This window comes from Paralichthys olivaceus, chromosome 18, assembly GCF_024713975.1.
Source record: "Paralichthys olivaceus isolate ysfri-2021 chromosome 18, ASM2471397v2, whole genome shotgun sequence".
Classification (NCBI taxonomy): Eukaryota; Metazoa; Chordata; class Actinopteri; order Pleuronectiformes; family Paralichthyidae; genus Paralichthys; species Paralichthys olivaceus.
Window position 1 is genome coordinate 15,010,508 of NC_091110.1, and position 19,456 is coordinate 15,029,963.

General features: G+C 42.3%; 1 protein-coding gene across 1 annotated transcript in view; it reads right to left on the reverse strand.

Annotated features, from left to right (window-relative positions):
• The window catches only part of LOC109626003 (matrix metalloproteinase-17-like), a 52,052-nt gene extending 32,951 nt beyond the window's left edge, over positions 1 to 19,101 (reverse strand). The window contains exon 1 of the mRNA XM_020081653.2: positions 18,451 to 19,101. Coding sequence (XP_019937212.2) covers positions 18,451 to 18,591 — 141 coding nt within the window. The 5' untranslated portion in view covers positions 18,592 to 19,101. The remainder of the gene's footprint in view (positions 1 to 18,450) is intronic.
• Between the last annotated feature and the right edge of the window lie 355 nt (positions 19,102 to 19,456).

The window sequence follows — 19,456 nt, forward strand, 5'->3', positions numbered from 1 at the left end:
AAAATAACTGCACATTAAAAAAGATTCTTTCCACCCTGTACCTCACACTCTTAATTTTTCCATCTTTTTCATGTGTATGTTGATATCTGTGAGGTAGAGGTGGTTGCTGATGGAGTTTCCTCAGAAACACAGATAACAAATGATAGATATACGTATTTAAAATTCATCCATCCATATCACCTATACCACTCATCCTTTGAGGGTCTCCGGCGGCTTGAGCCAATCCATGTTTTTTCTTAATAAATTCAAATTTAGTGTCCAACTAGAATGTCACTCAGTGTAATGTACACCCCCACCAAGGCCCAACAATCCTCTTTGAAACCAAATTTAAATTCACCAGAGGCAGATGCATGATTTGTTTCATCAAGATCCATGAACCCTTGTAATACAGATACAAGATTATTTCAAAGAGTGATATGGATGCATGAGGAGACACACACCAGCAGATATAGACGCCACGTGTATATAAAAAGGTAGAACTGCAACTCCGTCTCCATCTGGGGCCTGTGAGGCTGCTGTCAATCAAAGCTGCCCAGCTGAGAGCATTGATTGGTTTTGGATCTTATAAGATCTGACGGATGGAAGCATCTGAGCTGCAACCTGAGCGCTGAGCTTTTCTTCTCTTTTTTTTCTAACCCTTTCTCCCCCGAGGCCTCTCTTTTTGTCTGGTGTCTCTCTCTCCCCTCTTCCCTTCATCTGTCTCAGCTCCGCTAAAGCCCCCTGCTCCCTCACGATCTGACGGCCAATGGGAGATGGCAGATTGTAAATAGGTTTTTGACCCGTGCTCATCAGAGGTGAACGACACTGATCGATGGCCAGGCATCACTCCTTCATTGACAGAGCAAGGGAAATCCCATTAACTGAATGACTTAGCTTTAGTGAAGCTCTCTGCTGGCTGATATTTGCCTCCTCGTGCTTTGGCTTTGCTATCCCTGCACAGAGCTCGGGAAGAGTGCAAGTGTTCAGGGGAATTGAATTGACCCATAGCAACAACAATTTCCTGAAGGAGTTTCAAACCGTTACAACAGGGCTAAGTGGGAGCCATTTAAAAGGATTACAGCAACATTTAAGTGACTCTCTGAATCAACAAAGAACTCAAAATGATGACACAGTTTTCCGGAGTTACAGGAAAACACTTAAAATAATCAAATGAAACTGGAATTAAGCAAATGGTCATTTCAACCAAAGGTCTTATTTTTGTCTCATCAGCAGTAACACTGTTCTCACCAACATTGCTACAGACGCCCGACAGGATAAGAAACATTAAACAGGTTTTAACAAACAGCTCAGCCAAACTTGTTTGAAAGAAAGAAGGAAAGTGAATGGTGAAGGATCTGTTTGTGTGCTCAAAACTTTTACTGCGCACCAATTCAACCAATAACTGAAATATGTTATTCTACAAGCCAGACAATATGCATAACAAATATGTCCCCACAATCCAATGGGCAAAGGAAATGGAGGAGCTGCTTGGAGTTGGGGAAAAAAATGTGATTGAATGTGATGACTGTGGGTGAGACAGCTCCAGAAAAATAAAGGCATTGTGCACAGCATGTACTTCAAAGCTACTGTTTTATTTTCATTCTAATTTTCATTTTGGGTTTTAATGCAATGTCCACCGATGCTGATACTCTCAATAATGATGAGAAGAGAATATTTATTACTGCACAAACAGGTTAGGAGTTCAATCTCTATATAAAAAGCGCTTTTTATAAAGAGGAAAAAGTTATTAAACATGAAGTAAAAGTCTGAAATGTGTACATCAGTGTGCAGTTTGTAAATGTCCATGCGTCCATAAGGACAAGAGGAAGTTTCAGTTGTTCCCTCTGAGGAAGGTGTGCCAGTGATGGATTACATCTGTGCTGTCAACACGACCGCAACCCTGTTTTCACACTGCCCATAAAGTCACCACATAAAACTTTTTTCTGTGGAGCCAGCAGCTAATTTAAACCTGACATCGTAGCTCAGAGGAACCGAGTTCAGTAACCTGCTGGACACTTTTAAATCATATACAGGGAGGCCCCTGTGTATAGGTGAGATTGGGTTTAAGTTAAAAAGTTTGCTCAAGTTGTACAAGTTCAAATAAAGAAAAAACTAATTAATTCTGAATGAAGAGAATAATAAATTCAAGCACACTTTAAGTAAAACAGCAACATTTTGTTCTATCACAAATTAGACCCCAGATTTAAAACACCAAGAATTAAAAACCATCACCATCTACAGGCCAGAGTGTGTTGAACAAATTCATCTTCATTCATCATCCTCTCCAATTCTGACAAACCACATATACATACATGTACAGTGGGTTCAAAAGTGTTAACCATGAATGGGAGAGACTTTTGGACCCCTCTGTATATATACATACTGTATATACGCAGTGTGAATGCATTAAAACTGATATCTAACACCTGTGTATAACCAAACTGAATCCCAATGAGAAGCCTTCTTTAAAGCCTTTGATGCCACTGCGCTAACTTATTCTCTCTGCAGTGTTTTTATTGCCGTGTTCTGCATAACCGAGCGGACGTCCGCTTCTCTTGTGAAGACTTGTAAAGCAGAACTAAAGACGATGTCGACAGGCGCAGAGTAAAGTTCGGCCGCTGCTTCGAGCGTTTTTCATTTTGATGTTCTCATAATAATTTATTCAGGAAGAAGTGAGCATGTGAAAGAAAGTTACAGAGACAAAGCTGTCAAAATAAACAAGACGTTAAGGTTATGTAAACAACAACTACAAAAGTCATACAATTCTCATTAAAGACACAATTATTTTAAGTTTAGCTCTAAAAACAAGAAAAGTTGAGAAGTCACTTTACTTTTGACAGTTTTTTCTGCACATGCAAGTTTATAGAGCAAAAGTACGACGTGCATTGAATCCCAGTTTAAATCTGTCTGATTACCTGAGTTAAATTCTGATATTTTGGTTTCCATGTCTGTGGTCACCTGTGCATGCTTGTCAAGTCACAACATAACTTCACATGTTTGGCATGTATGGATTAATATGTTGTTTTGAATAACACTTACTTGTAAGTATAAACATTATATTCCAAGAACCTGGACTGTATTTGTACGTACAAATGTAATTTCTTTTGTCAGCATGAACTAATTAAATAAATCATATGATTAAATTATTTAGTTTTCAGTGAATGTCACAAAACAGATCAGATGGAATGAGCTCACAGTCAAAACTTCACACCCTGTTCCTGTTTAAATTCACAAAATCCATCTGACGTTCATTTATTAACAAAAATAAAGGAAAGAGGATTCTCCAAACAAGCTGCTGACTAATGTGACGGCAAGATGAGTAACACAAAGAACAGTATCGCTGCAAGTTCCACAACACCAACGAAACTGTCCTTTTTTCTGTTTTCCTCTCATATTGAGTGAGAGCAGCGGCTCAGCTGCAGCTCAGAAGCCCTGAATCCAAAGCATTCAGTGAGTCCTGCAGGTCAAATGCTTGCTGACGTGGGGGCTTGACCTCATGTCCTAACTCAGGCCCAGGGGGGTCTCCACCACTTAGCTCCACGCTGCTCAAATGACCAGACCTGGTATATTATCACTTCACGGTCAGGGCTCCTCGCGAGGAAGAAAAAATGTCCAGCAAGAATTTAGTGAAAGTACCTTGAAGAAGTCATAGGCCGTTTTTTCTGGAGCAGGAATCCAGAAACTGAAGCTGCTGCACGGAGCAGACACTTCAAGTTTATAGCTGCTGTGGAGGACTAAGTATTGACTCAGTATTTTAGAGGTTCTTATTCGATGACTGTCCTATGGCTCCAATGCTGGAACACAAAATTCAACAAATTTGTTTTCTAGAGCCAACCTCTAAGATGGACTGTTTCCCAAGATCCCTTTCAAAACGGAACCCCCTCAGGCTGTATGCCCTTTACGTCATGGTCAGGGTGAAAGAAGCACATAAGTATCTGTTTCGTGTCAGTGCTGCAAAGGATCAAAGCGACTGTCAAGAAGAGTGGCTGCAGAATGTCACACTTTCATGTTGAAGTAAAAGACAAACCACTGCTCCTAGTTTGTAGGGATGTCCCTGCAGTGATGATAAATGTCAATCACTGGATGAGCTACAAGGACAAACAAGGTTAAGGCACTTCAGCAGAGTTTGGATTCCCACCACCACGTTCAAAGATGTGTTTGGTAGTGAGCGCTCTAATAGTTGAATAAGTTAAAACTGCTGTTGTGGAGCTGCTTGAACCGGACAACGTAAAATTGTCCAAAGTGTCAGTTTGTCTCCGAGCAGATTACTGAGATTCAGTTTGAGCGGGTTGTTTGGGATAAAAGCAGCTGCGACGCCAGACAGAAACAGTTCCAGCGATCGCACTAGTGATGCATGTGCTCCATAATTAAATATGGTCCGCGAAGGATGTTATAAAAAAAAGAAATGGCCCTTGATAGGAAAAAGGTTCCCCACCCCTGTACTACAAGATACAGCTCATTAAGTTTAGCATTCAAACACACACACACACACTCGTTCAACAGCTCATGCACATGCTACAAACACAGTAAAACCATTTATCTATGTCCACGTTTGGACGATTAATTCACCAAGGACGAAACATGCACTGCACATATACACTCTGCGTTTCACCCTCTCACACATACACTCATCACTGAGGCGTGGGCTGACTATTAAAGCGTCTGAGTTACTTCCAGTCTCTGCTACAGTATCTGGATGTGAAGGATCATTTATCTCTTCATCCAGGTTCCTGGAATCTGTTCAAACACGGAGGTCTGGAGTAAGAAGAGTAGATCGTCCTTCCAGAGATCAAGTAGACCAACATCTTTCCTCGCCTCATTAGAGCTGATGTTATTTAAAGTAAGGTATGGAACTCACAGTATATAATGGTATTCTGTATTAATAGAATCTTAGTTTAGAGTTTGTTGGAGATGGGAGGCGTCAGTGCCTGGAATAGAAAATGACCTAATTAAAAAATCGTTCAAACGACCGAATGGCAACGTTTAGTAAAGAGGAGGACTCGGTGCCTCTCTGCGACGGTGCTGCTCGTTCGAGCCAAAGAAAACATTGTTGTGTTGTTAGAAAGCCACACATCGTCCATACAGGACATTGATTAATGTTGTTGAGCTGCTTCAGTCATCAGCGTTTACAGGAGGGTTGACATGGAAAAGGCAGGAGTGTGGCTGAGTGAGTTTGATGAAGGATAAGTCAGTGAGTAGTGATGTGATTCGATCAATTTTGCTTGTATGTGATTAGTGGGATGTGGGTGAAGAGACACTGACATCGGTCTGGAACGATTTTACTGATTTAACGTAGCTCCTCCCCAGATGTTGGCTGGGACGATTCTTCTATTGTTCAAGCATTTCACATTCCGGACAGATCTTTATAAAAATGAAGTAAGCCAATGACATTAAGTTTTTTTCTTTGAAAATGGATGAAGCTAGCAAGCAAAGCCCTCGACAATCACAACATCAAAACATGGGTGGAGCGTGGAAGCGTTTTGTGTTACACATCATAGTCGACAAAGAAATAAACACACGTGAGGCCCTAGAATGTGACACGTCATCTTTCTACCAACTTCACTGTAACTTCTCCTGAGACTCACAGGTCAAAGTTCACCGTTGTTTAACTTTGACCTCCAAATAGAAAGACAGCTGCCGCACACACACACACACACACACACACACACACACACACACACAGACACACACACACACACACACACACACACACACACACACACACACACACACACACACACACACACAGTGATGAGTTCTGTCACCATGGTGTCACCACAGCAACAATTCTCAAAAGCGGTGTGTGAAAAACACGCATGTGACCTCCTCTGTCCCACAATACCTCCCTGTTTAGTCCTGATGAGCAGCTGCTGAGTCCCTTCATGTTCGACAGGAAATGAGTCACACGGAGACATTTCACCCTGCGACCTCAGTGACTCTCGCTGGGTCATGAAGTAGCGCAGTCCATTATAGTGTTTACATTGTTCCTCGCTACCTCCATGATGAGGTCGGCTCTGTTGGCGTCTTTTAGAAGAATGTGAAGCAGCGCCGGAATAGAAAGAGAGTCTGAGAAGTGGACCTTGTAAAAGTGATGTATTAACAGACTCCATCATCTAAGTCCACTATTTAATGCCAGTTAAGAATGAAACTTCCCCTTTTCCTCCCGGGAGCTGACGAAAAAACATGGAGTCTCTTGTTTTCACCCAGGGACTAAAGAGGAAGAGTCTTTCAGAGCATCTGCACACGATGCTGAGGAAAAATAAACCAAAAAAAGGACAGAACCACTGATGTTGCAAGCTTCACTGTCTTTCTCTTATCCACGTTTTTAATCTTATCACTGGACTAATTATATCTCTCGGAAACTGTCCCAGTTTCTTAAATACCATTAGAATTTTCCTAAAATCTTATAATCAGGGTTCTCTTTTATTCAGGCGAGTAATACGGTGGCGATGAAACATCAATTCAACGCAACTAGATAGAGAAATGAAACCAGGGAAACTCATCATTTTGACAACAAATGGGCAGCATTTAAAAAAAAAAGCTTGAAAGTGCAAAACATTAATCAAATACACAAAGACAGCAGGAAATGCCAAAATCAGAAAGAGCACAAAATCTAAAATTAGATTCACAGCAAATATCTACAGTAAGATCTGGATCACACAAGAATGGTAAAACCAAAAAATCACTTTTTCATTTAACACCACTGATCAATACTTGACTTTAAAAACCATAAAGATTTATAACGAGTGGAATCCAAATGCAGTTGATGCAGTTCATTAACTCAAAAAACTAAAGGAAGTAAAACAAGTGATAGACACAAAAGGTAAAACTTCAAAGTAAATCAGTAACTAATAAATCCCAAATGCAAACAACCGAGATAAGAATCCAAACAACATGTCCAACAAACGGAAATGCAAATTCAAAGAGCAGATCCAAAAAAGGCCAAAAGGAAAATTTGAAAGAAGTCAAAAAATTATATCTTTAAAAAAAAATATATATTTCTTCACTGTAAAACCACAAAACAGGTTTTAAAAGGTTGAAAAATATTCTAACATTACATTTCCAACCTCACAGCTGATGAGTAATCGTTGGGCAGAGCAATCTGTAAATGCAGATAAAGATCGGACAAAAATCAAGCTGCAAGGTCCCACAATGATTTTTGCCTCATTGAAAAACAGCTGTGCCGACAAAGAGCAGAGATTTTTTTTTTCCTGGATCAGTTGAAAAATTGTCTTTGTCATCTAAATGGCATAAAACTTGATAAACACAAATCACACAGATGTAAATGTCTCACATCAAGCAATCCTCCACTTCTCATGTTGCTCGGCACCGAGGAGATTTCTCTCACAACATTTTATCAGAACATCTATGGTCGTTTGCAGTCGGCACAGAGATGTTATCATTATTCAAAGCAGTTGTAGCAGTTTCCCATTTTATATCAGCAGCTTACTGCCAGAGAGATGGTTTACTTAAAGCATTACACTGGGATGATGTAGGATCCAAGGAGTGAAAGCTCACTGAAGTGTGTTTGACTGAGAAGCTCCTGAAATGGTTCCAATGGCACATCCTGAGCGTAAACACAATTTACTGAAGAAATGAAGGATTTAGTCTCATTTGTGCAAACAGATAAGATCAAAGGGGGAGTATGGGGGGAGGGGGGGGGTGGAAGGAGAGGGAAATTGGCTGTGACAGGCAGCCTGAATGACACCGGCTGGATTGCCATGCAGGCGGTAAAAGAGGGAGAATTAATCCATGCCTTGAAATCACCCATACACTCCCTCACCTTTGCTGTCGCTGCTTTAAAACAGGGCCTGTCTCTCTCACTCCTGCTCATTGACTCAGTCTCCTGAGTTGTTTTGGCTTTTGTGACCAACACTTCACCTCAGAAAGGTCAAACCGTCAACAGTAAACAGTAAAACTCCAACATTTTTTGATGCTAAAACAAATTTCCCTTGCAAATTTTGTGTTCAAATACTCGCACGGTTAAAAAAAAGAAGCTACAGCTGAAAGATTTCTACAATGCATCAGTCAAACCAGAACTTAATAACTAAATACTCCTGATATATTTAGCTCTATTTCTGCAAATATTATATAACTTTTCCAGGCAGTTCAGAGTGGACTCAGCTTCACAGATGTGACAAAGCCGTTGCGAGGAGGCTTCAGAAAGAATTCAATATGTGATTACTTACATCGCTCTGAGTTGACACCAAAGAACAAATAATCAACAGAGTAGAAGGAAGAAATTGTTTTCATGCTTTCTGTTGACAAAAATGTTCTGTGTTCTTTTCGTTTATTGCACTGGCTTCATCTCAAAGCAGCTATCAGGATCTTTGCAGCGAGGCAAAAAAGAGATGAGACGAGAAAACTGGTGTCAGCTCGTTGCAGCCGTTTTCTTAGCAGGAGCTCTGATGCGAAATATATAAATGAGAGATGTTGTCTCAAAAAAAAACGTGCCCAATCCAAACTGAAAAGGAACTGCTGCTCTGGCTGCAGAGGATGGCACTGACATTTTTGTTTCATTATTGTATTATGTAAGCAGACTTTGTCTTCAATTAAATTGAGTTATAATTGAACTACTTTCCAGTGATTTCTTGCAGCCAAAAGGAAAGAGGATGGAGAGAAGCACGGCGTACGATGAGAAGTCATCAGTCAGATTCCAGCTCCCTGTTTTACAGGCAGATGGCACACGCGCCACCTGCTGAAACACTCAATCACAGGCAGTGTTTTGCTCCGCTGCAGATACAATGTGCATGTAATGGGACACAAGTCTGACTTGATGAAACGATACAGTGCATCGTGACGGATGAGCTTTTATTCCCGACATCCTGCTGATCGTGTTGAATGGTCCACAAAAAAAGTACATCCACCCATTCCACCTTTCCTGTTCTTTCCTTTGCTTTTGATGGAGCATGTCAGGGGCTCAAGAAAAGGAGAATTCTTAAGGATTCAGGTGACAGGAACCTGCAGCGCTAAGACAATCCACCAGCACTTAAATCAGCGTGCGTGATTGTGCAACAGCAGATGTTATTGACATGGGTCAATAAGCTGCAAGGAATCGAGGGACAGTTTTCTCATTTCCTTTCCTAAGGGAAGGTCCAGCATATATTTGTTTAAGGAGATATGAAAGGAAGCATTGACACACTTTTCCTTAGCTATTAATGAGTTTGAGCAGCCTTTTAATGGCTGCCACTTCTAATGAGAGTCATTTCACTCAGTTTGAAACCTTCCTAAGCAGGAACTTGACTGCAGTCCCAGTTCCCATTCAGGTCGAGGTGCGAATGTCATTTCCGAGACACTTGGGAGGAAAAATCTGTCCTAATTTGCATGTTTGTGTGTGCGAGAGCGTGACGACCAGGATTAAAATATGACTGTAAGTGAATCATTTAATCCCTGGCTTATAGGAACAGCTGGTTGTACAGAGGGAGCTGAGACACAACTCCTGCCTGTTCCTGCAGGCGGCACGGAAGGAAGGTAGAGAGACGGAGAAAAATTAGCAGAGGAACAGAAATAAAAGAGGAAATAACAGAGAGAAACAGATGCAGATGAAAGAAGAGAGAGAGAAGAAAAACAGTTAATGGTTTGAAGAAAACAGACAAGTCAGAGAAAGAGGAGAAGAAAGTGAAGGAGAGGGGGAAATCAGATTGAAGCTGGACGTTGCAGAAGATATTTTTCATCCACTGCAATAAGAAAGCAGGAGCGGTGGGGAACTTTGTGCCTATAAGACCATTTCAATTTTTAAAAACATCCTTCGAGGGCCATACTAATATTATTGAATACATATATCACACTAACCTCTAATGCAATGGCTGGAACTGCTTCTCATAGGAGCGGCAGCCGATGTCAGATGGAAGTGATGATGCAATTCAGATCTCTAATGCAAATCCTCACATTTATCGTGCATGGCTGGTAAAGATAGTTTTTCCTTCTTTAAACTTAGCAACGATCCAACACACAAAAACTGTGAGGTGGGCATGTATCTGTTGTTTAGAGAGGAATATCTAGCACCACATCAGTAACAGATCCTCATGACAGACTGACGTATGGGAACCGTTTCACTTTATTCACTTCTAGCAGCTCTGTAGCAGAAATACGACTCCTTTACACATTCTCCAAGGTTTCTGAATCATAAGCTTTGAGCCCAAAACCACAAAACATGCCTGTGTAACCTTGTGCTGTTCAGAATATGTTGCTCTAAACCCAAACTCCGACAAACTGTTTCATCACTATCCAAATGCATTTGTCTTTGGGACTCATCCAGTTTGACTTAATGTTTCCTGCTGTAATGACATTTGAGATTTGGCCTTTATTTTATCACTGCGATCGTCCCCACAATCCAGAGATGCTGGCTCGTCTTTTACTTCAATAATAAAGTAATGACTTGTAAAACCTCTTTTGGAAAGCAGGATATTCTCCACCTCCTTTTCTTCTCTTGACAGAACACTGTGGGTTTTCTTCACCCTGACCGTGACCTGACAGGCGCACAGCCAGAGGGGACCACCCTGAAACACGAGAGTCTACTATTTCATGTTGTTTGCTTTTATCGCAGAAAAATATAATTGCTGTCATGAGGATTTTTTTGGTATTGCTGAGGTGTGTGTTTTTTTTTTTAGTAGTAATGAATTGTCTCGTGGGCCAGATCAAACTCTTCTGGGCCGCAAACAGCCTGGAGGCCGGACGTTCCCCGCCCCTGAGTCTAGTTAATCAAGTATGTTAACTGCTGGTTTGTGTATAAAGTGTTCAGGGTCAAATTTACACATCAAAGATGATTTATGTGTTTCGACTTGTGTGTTAGAGTGTGTGTTTATAAGTGCTCCCTTCTACAGACGATTAGACAGACAAAACACATTTTAAACATGAATCAGCAAATATGCAGCTTTTATAATTGCTAATCATGGTTCAGGGTTTCCCTCGTGAAATAGTAAACAGGCACATCCATGTAATGTTCGGAATGACGAAAGCTGACTTTTCCTTTTTTGGTCTGATTTTTTATTTGCACAATTTTCTCCATCTCTGCCATCAACAACTCACTTCCCTTTCACAAAGGCCCGCAAGATGCACTAAAGACTTATTTTGGCACAAAGGCGCCCGTGCTGTGCACAAGTTAACCTGTGCATTATTGCAGGAGACAAGCGACATGTCCTGGCTGATGACGCAAAGCCACTGAAGCAAAACGAGAACTGAGCCCAAGTGCACAGAAGGCATTTTCTTCCGCTTCCCAAAATCCATCCTTTAAAGACAAGAAGTGCAATCGAACCCTTTATAGGTGATGTCAGGACACAAATCCACCATTAATGGGTGGGTGTACAGTTTGATCATGTTGTGTGACTGAGTGCACAAGAGTGAGCTACTTAAGGAAATGTCGGCAAGCGATTAAAGATAAACAAACTGATGAGGCCAATTAGAACAGCCCCCTGTAACTGGGGCTTAACTTAACAGGCATAACTTCCAGTGGCTCCGCTGAGGGAAGGAACCTTCTTTGAAGTTCCTGTCTCTGTGGGCGCTCATGTGGTGTGGCATCGAGCCAAAGCCCTCAGACACAAGGATTGAATAAAGCTCGCCCAGTGCCTCTTGATAGTGAGGATAAAGGAGAAGGCAGATGCACACCAACACATCGACAAACATCAAGACACACACATGGAAGCCTTTAACATCACGGTCGATATCTATTTGTTACAATCTTACAATCTGTTTGGAATCATCCTCCTGGTGAATTCAAGGACAATGTTCTGAAAATGTTCTACTGTTTTTATGTGAGCAAATGTTTCTCGTGATCATCTGAGACAGGTTTTATTTCCCCCACTCACACTTGAGGAAGTCTTTCTGCAGTTTTTCAACGCATCAGCTTTAAGAAATCAAAGTAAAAGGTCAGACATATTAAAAAACAGTTAATCCATACCACATGCAGATTGGTTTTAACCTCAGCGACCTTAAATAATATGGAAAATCTCAATCAAATGCATGCTACAGAAACTAAGGGCAATTTACCAGGGCTGTCAACATCCATTCGAATATGGGGGCGAACTGTAATGGCCAGTTTATAATAACACATAATAATAATGTATTTCTGCATTATTAATATTGATGATTATAATAACAGCCCAATGTTGTGTAGCTGTATAGAGATCAGAGATGCTTTCTATTCCTGTGACTTCCAGAGTTCAAAACTTTAGGCTGGAATACATTCTGCTCATGTATTTATGTCCTGTCCTTGTGTGAAGTTAATGAAAGCCCACACGAACGCCATGAAAGCGCTGCCATGTGCTGCTATAGTGATCCATACAAACAAGACAATGTCCCTGTGGTGTTAGCTGAGGAATGCTGCCAACTGGCATGTCTACACTGCACACACACACACACACACGCATGTGCTCGCTCACATGTGTCTCTGTATGTTTGACTCTATTTTTAAGCATGGTCCTATATCCCTTACTTTGACCCGACTTCAGGATTAAACCCAGTCTAGATAGCGCGTTCTACTTAAAATTCTGCAGCCGGTTAGCAGCTCATTATATTCACTTGATAAGAAGTTGAGTATCAACACAGAACTAAAGGAAAGTGGACATAATTGCCACTGATACGGAGTCGCTTATCTCTGCCACCCACTCAATCTCTCTTGGTCTAATTCTCTTCATTTCACTCGGACCTGCAGAGAAACGGGATCACAAACACAACGGTCTTTAAGTTGACTCCAAAGATGATAAGCGATCATCCGCTTCCCTTTTTCTTCCTGCCATCATCCGCTCCGCTGTGACTTGTTGAGAAATGACAAATACTAACGAGACAAACTATGAGATCACCATGCGGCAAGTGATGCACACACACACACACACACACACACACACACACACACACACACACACACACACACACACACACACATACACATACATGTACACTATACACTATATAATGACACACTCACAAGAAGATACTGACTTGAACGTGCACACACACAAAAACCACATTTATTATAGTGCTGCCAATTTCTGCAAGCAATTTCAGAGTAGCTTTGTTGCTGCTTTGGGGTTTTCTTGATCGTACTATTAAAGCCGTCTATTGGCAGTTCAGTTGGCAGCACTATAGATTATTTTAGGCTTCAGCGTGCAAGCCAGCGCAACACCAGAAACCACCGTAATTACAAGATTTAGTCGGGCCTTTGAGCGGCAGTGGCAACCGAAACCATGATCTGGTTGAAGACAGCGACGAGGGGCCGGGCTCCCGGGGTTAAAATAGAACTGTCCACATGGAGCTGATTTGAGGTTTTCTATATGGGGAGCCCTGGAGTGGGCCTGCACAAGTAATGAAGTCAGTTAAGCCAATGGAAAATGCACCATCGCGTGCAGCTCTGTTGTGGGGAAACATCACTGACTAGTGTTAAATCAAACACAAGCAGACGGGGGTTTGACTACTGTGTTGTGACAAACGGTCGTTTTACATATCCAGACTTAAAAAGCAAGAGAACTCATAACTACGCAGACCTCTTGAGACACAGCAGCATTGTTCCACTAATTATTCACTCATTTTACTACTTCATAAAGTCAAACAGAGAGAGAGAGAGAGAGAATGAATTACTTTATTTGCATATTGCTCTGAAATGCACACAACACATTTCCCCCCAGGGCACCAGTAGAAGAATAGAGTTCACCACTACGATCAAAGACCAGAAACACACACAGTTCTAAAGTCATGACATCCATCCATTATCTATGCTGCTTATCTTTTGAGGGTCACGGGGAGAGCTTAGATGACGGTGGGCGAGAGGCGGGCTTACAACATACAGAGGCAAACAATCATTCGGACAGTTTGAAGTCCATCTGCATGTCTTTGCATGTACTCTGGTTTCCTCCCACTGTCCAGACTCTACACAGAAAAGGCCTAATGGGATTAGAACCAAGAACCATCTTAGGCCGAGCTGCACTGAAGAGGCACAGCTTCTTACGTAGAGTCCATGTTTTTAGTTGAGTATATATGTCAACTTTTATTTGAGGGAATACAGTTGTCATATCAAAAACCTCACCTGGGCTGTAGAGACATTAAGGTAAAGAGAGCAGCAGCAGCCAGATCGTTACTGTGACGCCCTAAATCCATCACATGCTACTTAAACTGGTTATTGACCACAAATCCTTGTTCTGTCTATCAACCATCCAAATGTAGCTGCTGGTGTCACCGACTAAAACTGTCGAGCGTTGCTGCTGCACATCTGTCCCTCGCAGCCAATAAAGACCCATTAACATCCTTATTGAGTCTTTTAGTGCAGACGATATAAAGTCTGACAATCTCCTCAGAAACCTGCAAAGCTGCGATGACAGATTCAATAAGAGCGGACTGAACGACTGCTCGGTTTCCACAACATCTCCTTCTGCCTGAGAAGCTGTACATTATGCACCACACTGTCATGTGCTCTCTGTCAATCATTACAAAGTGATGCGTTCGATGCTGCTGCTCTGTCATCTCCTGGATTTAAGCTCTGGGAAATGATGCCACAGGCAGAAAGGTCATGCTGCGGTTCTAAATGTATGACAGTGAAAAGAGAACCTTTACTTTCATGCTTCTGCAGCTGCTTAGAACAATTAAGTGAAAATATCTCACGGGTTCGACATCCCAAAGTGAGATCTCCACCTGAATCATTACGTTGTTTTGGGACGAGCTGCTCTGAGGTACCGTCTTCCCTTTTCATTCCATATGCACTTCTTTTCTTGACTGTGTCTGGCTCATTACTTATTTCAGTGCAACAATCCCTGCATCTTTTCCTTTTACCCTGCATCCAGTTTTCTGTTTGAGCTCCTTCTAAGCCTGAGCCTCTGGGTGCAATCAGAAGAACCGTGATGCACTGGTAGAAGAAAGCCTCCTATCTTGACTGTTTTTGAAGGGGGAGACTGAAAGATAGAATAGGATACTGGCAAAATACGCATTTCTGAGAGGCAAGAGAGAGCTAATGAGGGGTGGTGGTATTGGAACCAGGCTATAGCTGCATGAGAAGACAGTATTATGAGGTCTGGAGAGTGGTTGGAGGTGGGTGGCAACTACCAGGCTTTTTTTTTTTTCCAATCCATTGGACACAAGACCAGATGGTATCCTCATTGAGGAAATTTTAAAGCAAAATGAGGAGAGGATTAGAAACAGACGGTTGCAGACGTCCAATCGTGCGTGAACCTCTCTCCTCGTCTGGTTTTCTTTCCTTCGACACCAAAAACACGAGCAAAATTAAATTCTCCTCACTGTGAAAGATTAAATGCAACTGAGACATTCGTCAAGGTCACTTTCTGCAAGATTAAATAGTATTTATGGTGCTTTTATCAGCAGCCGATCTCATCACCTCACTGTAAAGCACAGTACTTCTTCGGAAGGCAAATAATCCTTTGAGTATCTACTGTAAGTCATTCCATACTAATGCAGAAAACAGCCATTGGGAGTAAAATGACTCAATGAGCAGAAAACAGCGTGGATTACATTGCAGCTGTGACGTCGCAGCTCCCTCCAATGCTTAAATTGCAAGTTGCTGCGCTAGATAACAGCAAAAATGAAAACTGGATGCCTCAGAGCTATGCTAAAGTTTGTGGTTCGGTTAATTACAGTTTTGCCTACAGTTGTTTAAAAAGATATGGATGCATGCAGAGCTCAAGTGAGAGGAGAAGCCAAGAGATGCAGCACAGCGGCTCTGAAGTGTGATGGGACTCTGGAGCAGCGGGGCTGGAGATCAGGACACGGTTCGACGGGTAGATGGTTGTTTTTGTGGTTTAGGTCCCAGACGTATCGGTGTTATGAACACGAGGCTGAGATGGGGGAGAATCCACACAAAAGCCTCAACAACAAATTATCCACCTGCTCTCTGCAGCTGAGAGCGATTTCATCAATGCAGGAGAAGTCTTATTTAAAAGTCAATCAGCAGGACACAGGGGACGCCGGTGCTCATCTGTCTGCCCATCCAGTTTCATCAGTACCCTAAAAAAAAAACCTGCGTCCGCCTTTGTTGTGACCTTTTATAAGACTGTGGTTTACGATGCCATTCGATCTGAGGAAGAATAATGAGGTGAAGGTTTTTGATCAAAAACACACACACGCTTTTATTGAGTCGTCTTATCGGAGCTGAAAATAGACTTCACCTTGGGTGTGACCATTTTTCATTATAAAATTATTATTCAAGGAAATCATTGGCAGATTAGCCACTAATGAAAATACTCATTAGTTGCGGGCAACTATCAAATTCCGTTCTTCTCAATTGCAAAAATGCTGAGACAGATTTGCAATTTGAAAGATGTGCCTTCAGGGCTAAATTTAGCTGAAAAGCGAAAATGAATGTGAAAAGGTAACATTTGCTAATCTGTCATTTTTAAAAATGGAGCCGTGAAAACACATCTGTTATATTTAAACCTGCATTAAGCAATGAATTGGAACACAGGATCAAATGATTTCCAGCTCTCTGCAGCTTTAAGCCTTTTGCAGCCTATTGTTTTGGTTTCTGTCACATGGAGTAGAATATTTGTTTCTGGGCCTTTTCCGAAGTTTGTCTTTCACATATGAAGAAGCAACAGGAGATTGTCCGAGTCGGACACGTTCTGGAGACATTTGTATTCTTTCAGGTTCATATTTCATAGTTCATATTAGTTTTTCTTGCCGTCTTCTCACTCGGATTTTTCTAAAGAACTGGTTACAAAAAAACTGACATTTGTGTTCTCACATACAGCCGCTTCACAACGCTTCAGGAAAAGTGCGGACTTCAGAGCATGTCTGAAAACAGCTTCTGTTTCTGCTGCACAGGAAAGATGCCAAGTGTTTACTCACACTCTCTAGCACAGCTCGATAAGGGATGACATAGTATCAAGGCAGCTTTAAGGATTGCCTGACCAAGCACCGGCTCATACGCAGCCGTCCGCCCAACATGTTGGATCTTCAGTGCAAAAACAACAGACTTAAATGATGAGGAAATGTATCAAATATATTTGGCAGCAGATTTGAGGCTGTGGATCTAACTTGTATTTGACTAATGCTACAATAATCCTTTTATTCAAATGAGCTAATCTGCTGCACACTCCACCAGCTCGCCCCGCAGACGTTGCCCTTTCACCTCGTCATCTTCCACACTCATACGTCTTTGCACATCGTAACCGCTTCCTGATGACATTTGTAGATGCATCAGTGCTCGTCTCCGTGCACTCAGAGGCTCCGACACAAAACCATGTGACTGTCCCCAATAAGCAGGAGGGGAGGACGGTGTCGGCAGCTGAGTGTATTCAAGTACGACATAGGAGATGAGTAGATGTCTGCAGGCAGCAACACAACCACTGGGGAGACAATGGAAGTGGTAGAGAAATAAAAAGATGGATGGATGGATGGATGGATGGATGGATAGATAGATAGATAGATAGATGTGGATGTGACCAGTTTACCTCAGCAAAAAATGTGGAGAAAATCTGCAAGCAAATGAGGAACTTGTGTTGACAGCCAAACAGTAAATTAAGACGTTGTGCCTAATTAATACATATTTTATCTGCAGGTGCTTTGCTCATTAAAACTACAGATGACACATTTTGTTTTGGAACAGCTTCATTTCTTGCTCGGATGCAGTTAATTGGAAGGGTTAGAAAGATTCCAGTTGTTTTAAACTACTGTAAAGCTTCACAAATTACATCAATATCCTACAAATGTATTTCTATGTGCCAAGTTTTCATAATTATTGTTTACTGCTAGAATGAATTGGTTAAAAACGACTATTTTCACAGCTCACACCCTTTTGGTGTTGACATCAGGTAAAACATTATCAGCAGTTATCGCAAAATATGATCAATTGCCATACAACATGTTTATTGGGATCAATAAAGTACATATCTCTTGACCTATCTATCCATCTGTCAATCTATCTATCCATCTGTCAATCTATCTATCCATCTGTCAATCTATCTATCTATCTATCTATCTATCTGTCTGTCTATCTATCTATCTTCTTGGATCATCTGCTCATTTTCAGCCAACATCCTATTTTAAACCAAGTGACTGTTTAAACTTGACAATAGATATATTGGAGCAATGTCGTCCTCGTCGTGTGTGTGTGTGTGTGTGTGTGTGTGTGTGTGTGTCACTGTGCTGGCAGTGACTGAGCCTGGTTTGCCATTCATCAGCGCAGCGCACATACAATGTCAGCAGCTGAGTAGTGGAGCAGGTCGATATTCCGCCGAGGCAAAATACATTTATTCATTTATTGCATTGCAGCCACCACAGGGATTCCTGTTTTAATTTGCCCATCACATGCCGCCTGCAACGCCGGGCTCAGCCGTGCACTGGAGGTGTTAACATTCAAGTCAAGTCCGCCTCCGAGCACGAAAAGTAAGGGAAACTGCGCTTTCTGATGGAGAGGTAGGCTAGAGACTCACATCCCATGCGCCCAATTGGACACCAAGTGGATCAACTTCCCTCCAATCGTGTCCAAAACTGATAGTAGAAGAAAAACTTGTGAAGGAAAGGTGTGAAACTTACCACCCCTGTGTCCAGCTGCTCTGAGCTCAGAGAAGGAGCCGCTCCGGTCTCAGGTAAAAGCCACAGAATCTGCACCAGCAGCAGCAGCAGCATCTCCGCAGAAATATTCCTCATCCACTTGGGAACAGCTGGAGGAACCATGGTCGCCCCCCTATGACAGGTTGATCCTGCGGGGCTCACGCACCGACCCCCGGCACCTGCATCCACGGGCTCGACCCCACGCCGGTAAAACGAAAACCGTGCCAGGACAAGTCTACCTCACTGTCGAGCGCAGACACATAAAACACATTAAAACCGGTGGTGCACCAAGACGCGTTTGCAAGTTTGCTCCCCACGAAACTGGCACTCGCATGCGTAACTGTCGCCAATAGCAGAAACAATTAGATACGAGTGTTATCTGCTCCTATATGACGTCCATCAGAGGTGGTATCCCTGCTGCAAACAGCCCGAGCTCTCCTCCTTCCTTCCTCCCTCCTTCCCTCCCGACCGATCGAGCGAGCACTGGAAAATGAAAGCTGCTGCGTGCTCTTTAGTCCCGAGCGGCAGAGACCGCTCTTTGACGCACACACGGAAAGTGAGAGTGGATGAGTTTGTCTTTCTGGACAGAGTGATTCAAGGAAAAGGGAGGGAGGAGGAAGAGGAGGCAAAGTGGGGAGGTGGGGGTGCTCAGCGCCCACTCAGCCCACTCGGACACTTGTCAATCCAGGACGCGCGTCGTGCGTAATTTACGCGTCTCAAAGGATTAAGAGCAAAGACGTTAAACGCGATTAGTCAGCGCTGCTCTGTTGTCGTTGTGTGACAATGGGAGACGTGTCAGTGTTAAGTGGGGGTGACTTGCCTCTCACGGTGTAAACCCAAATTCTTTTTTAGTATCCGGACTAAAAAAGAGGAGCAATAGGAAGTGAAGCTGAATGAATTAATCTTTTATTTTCCCCTAAAACAAAAGGGAATGTTTTATGACTTGCTGCAGGCTACAGTTTGTTATTCATTGTAGCTCTGAATCTAA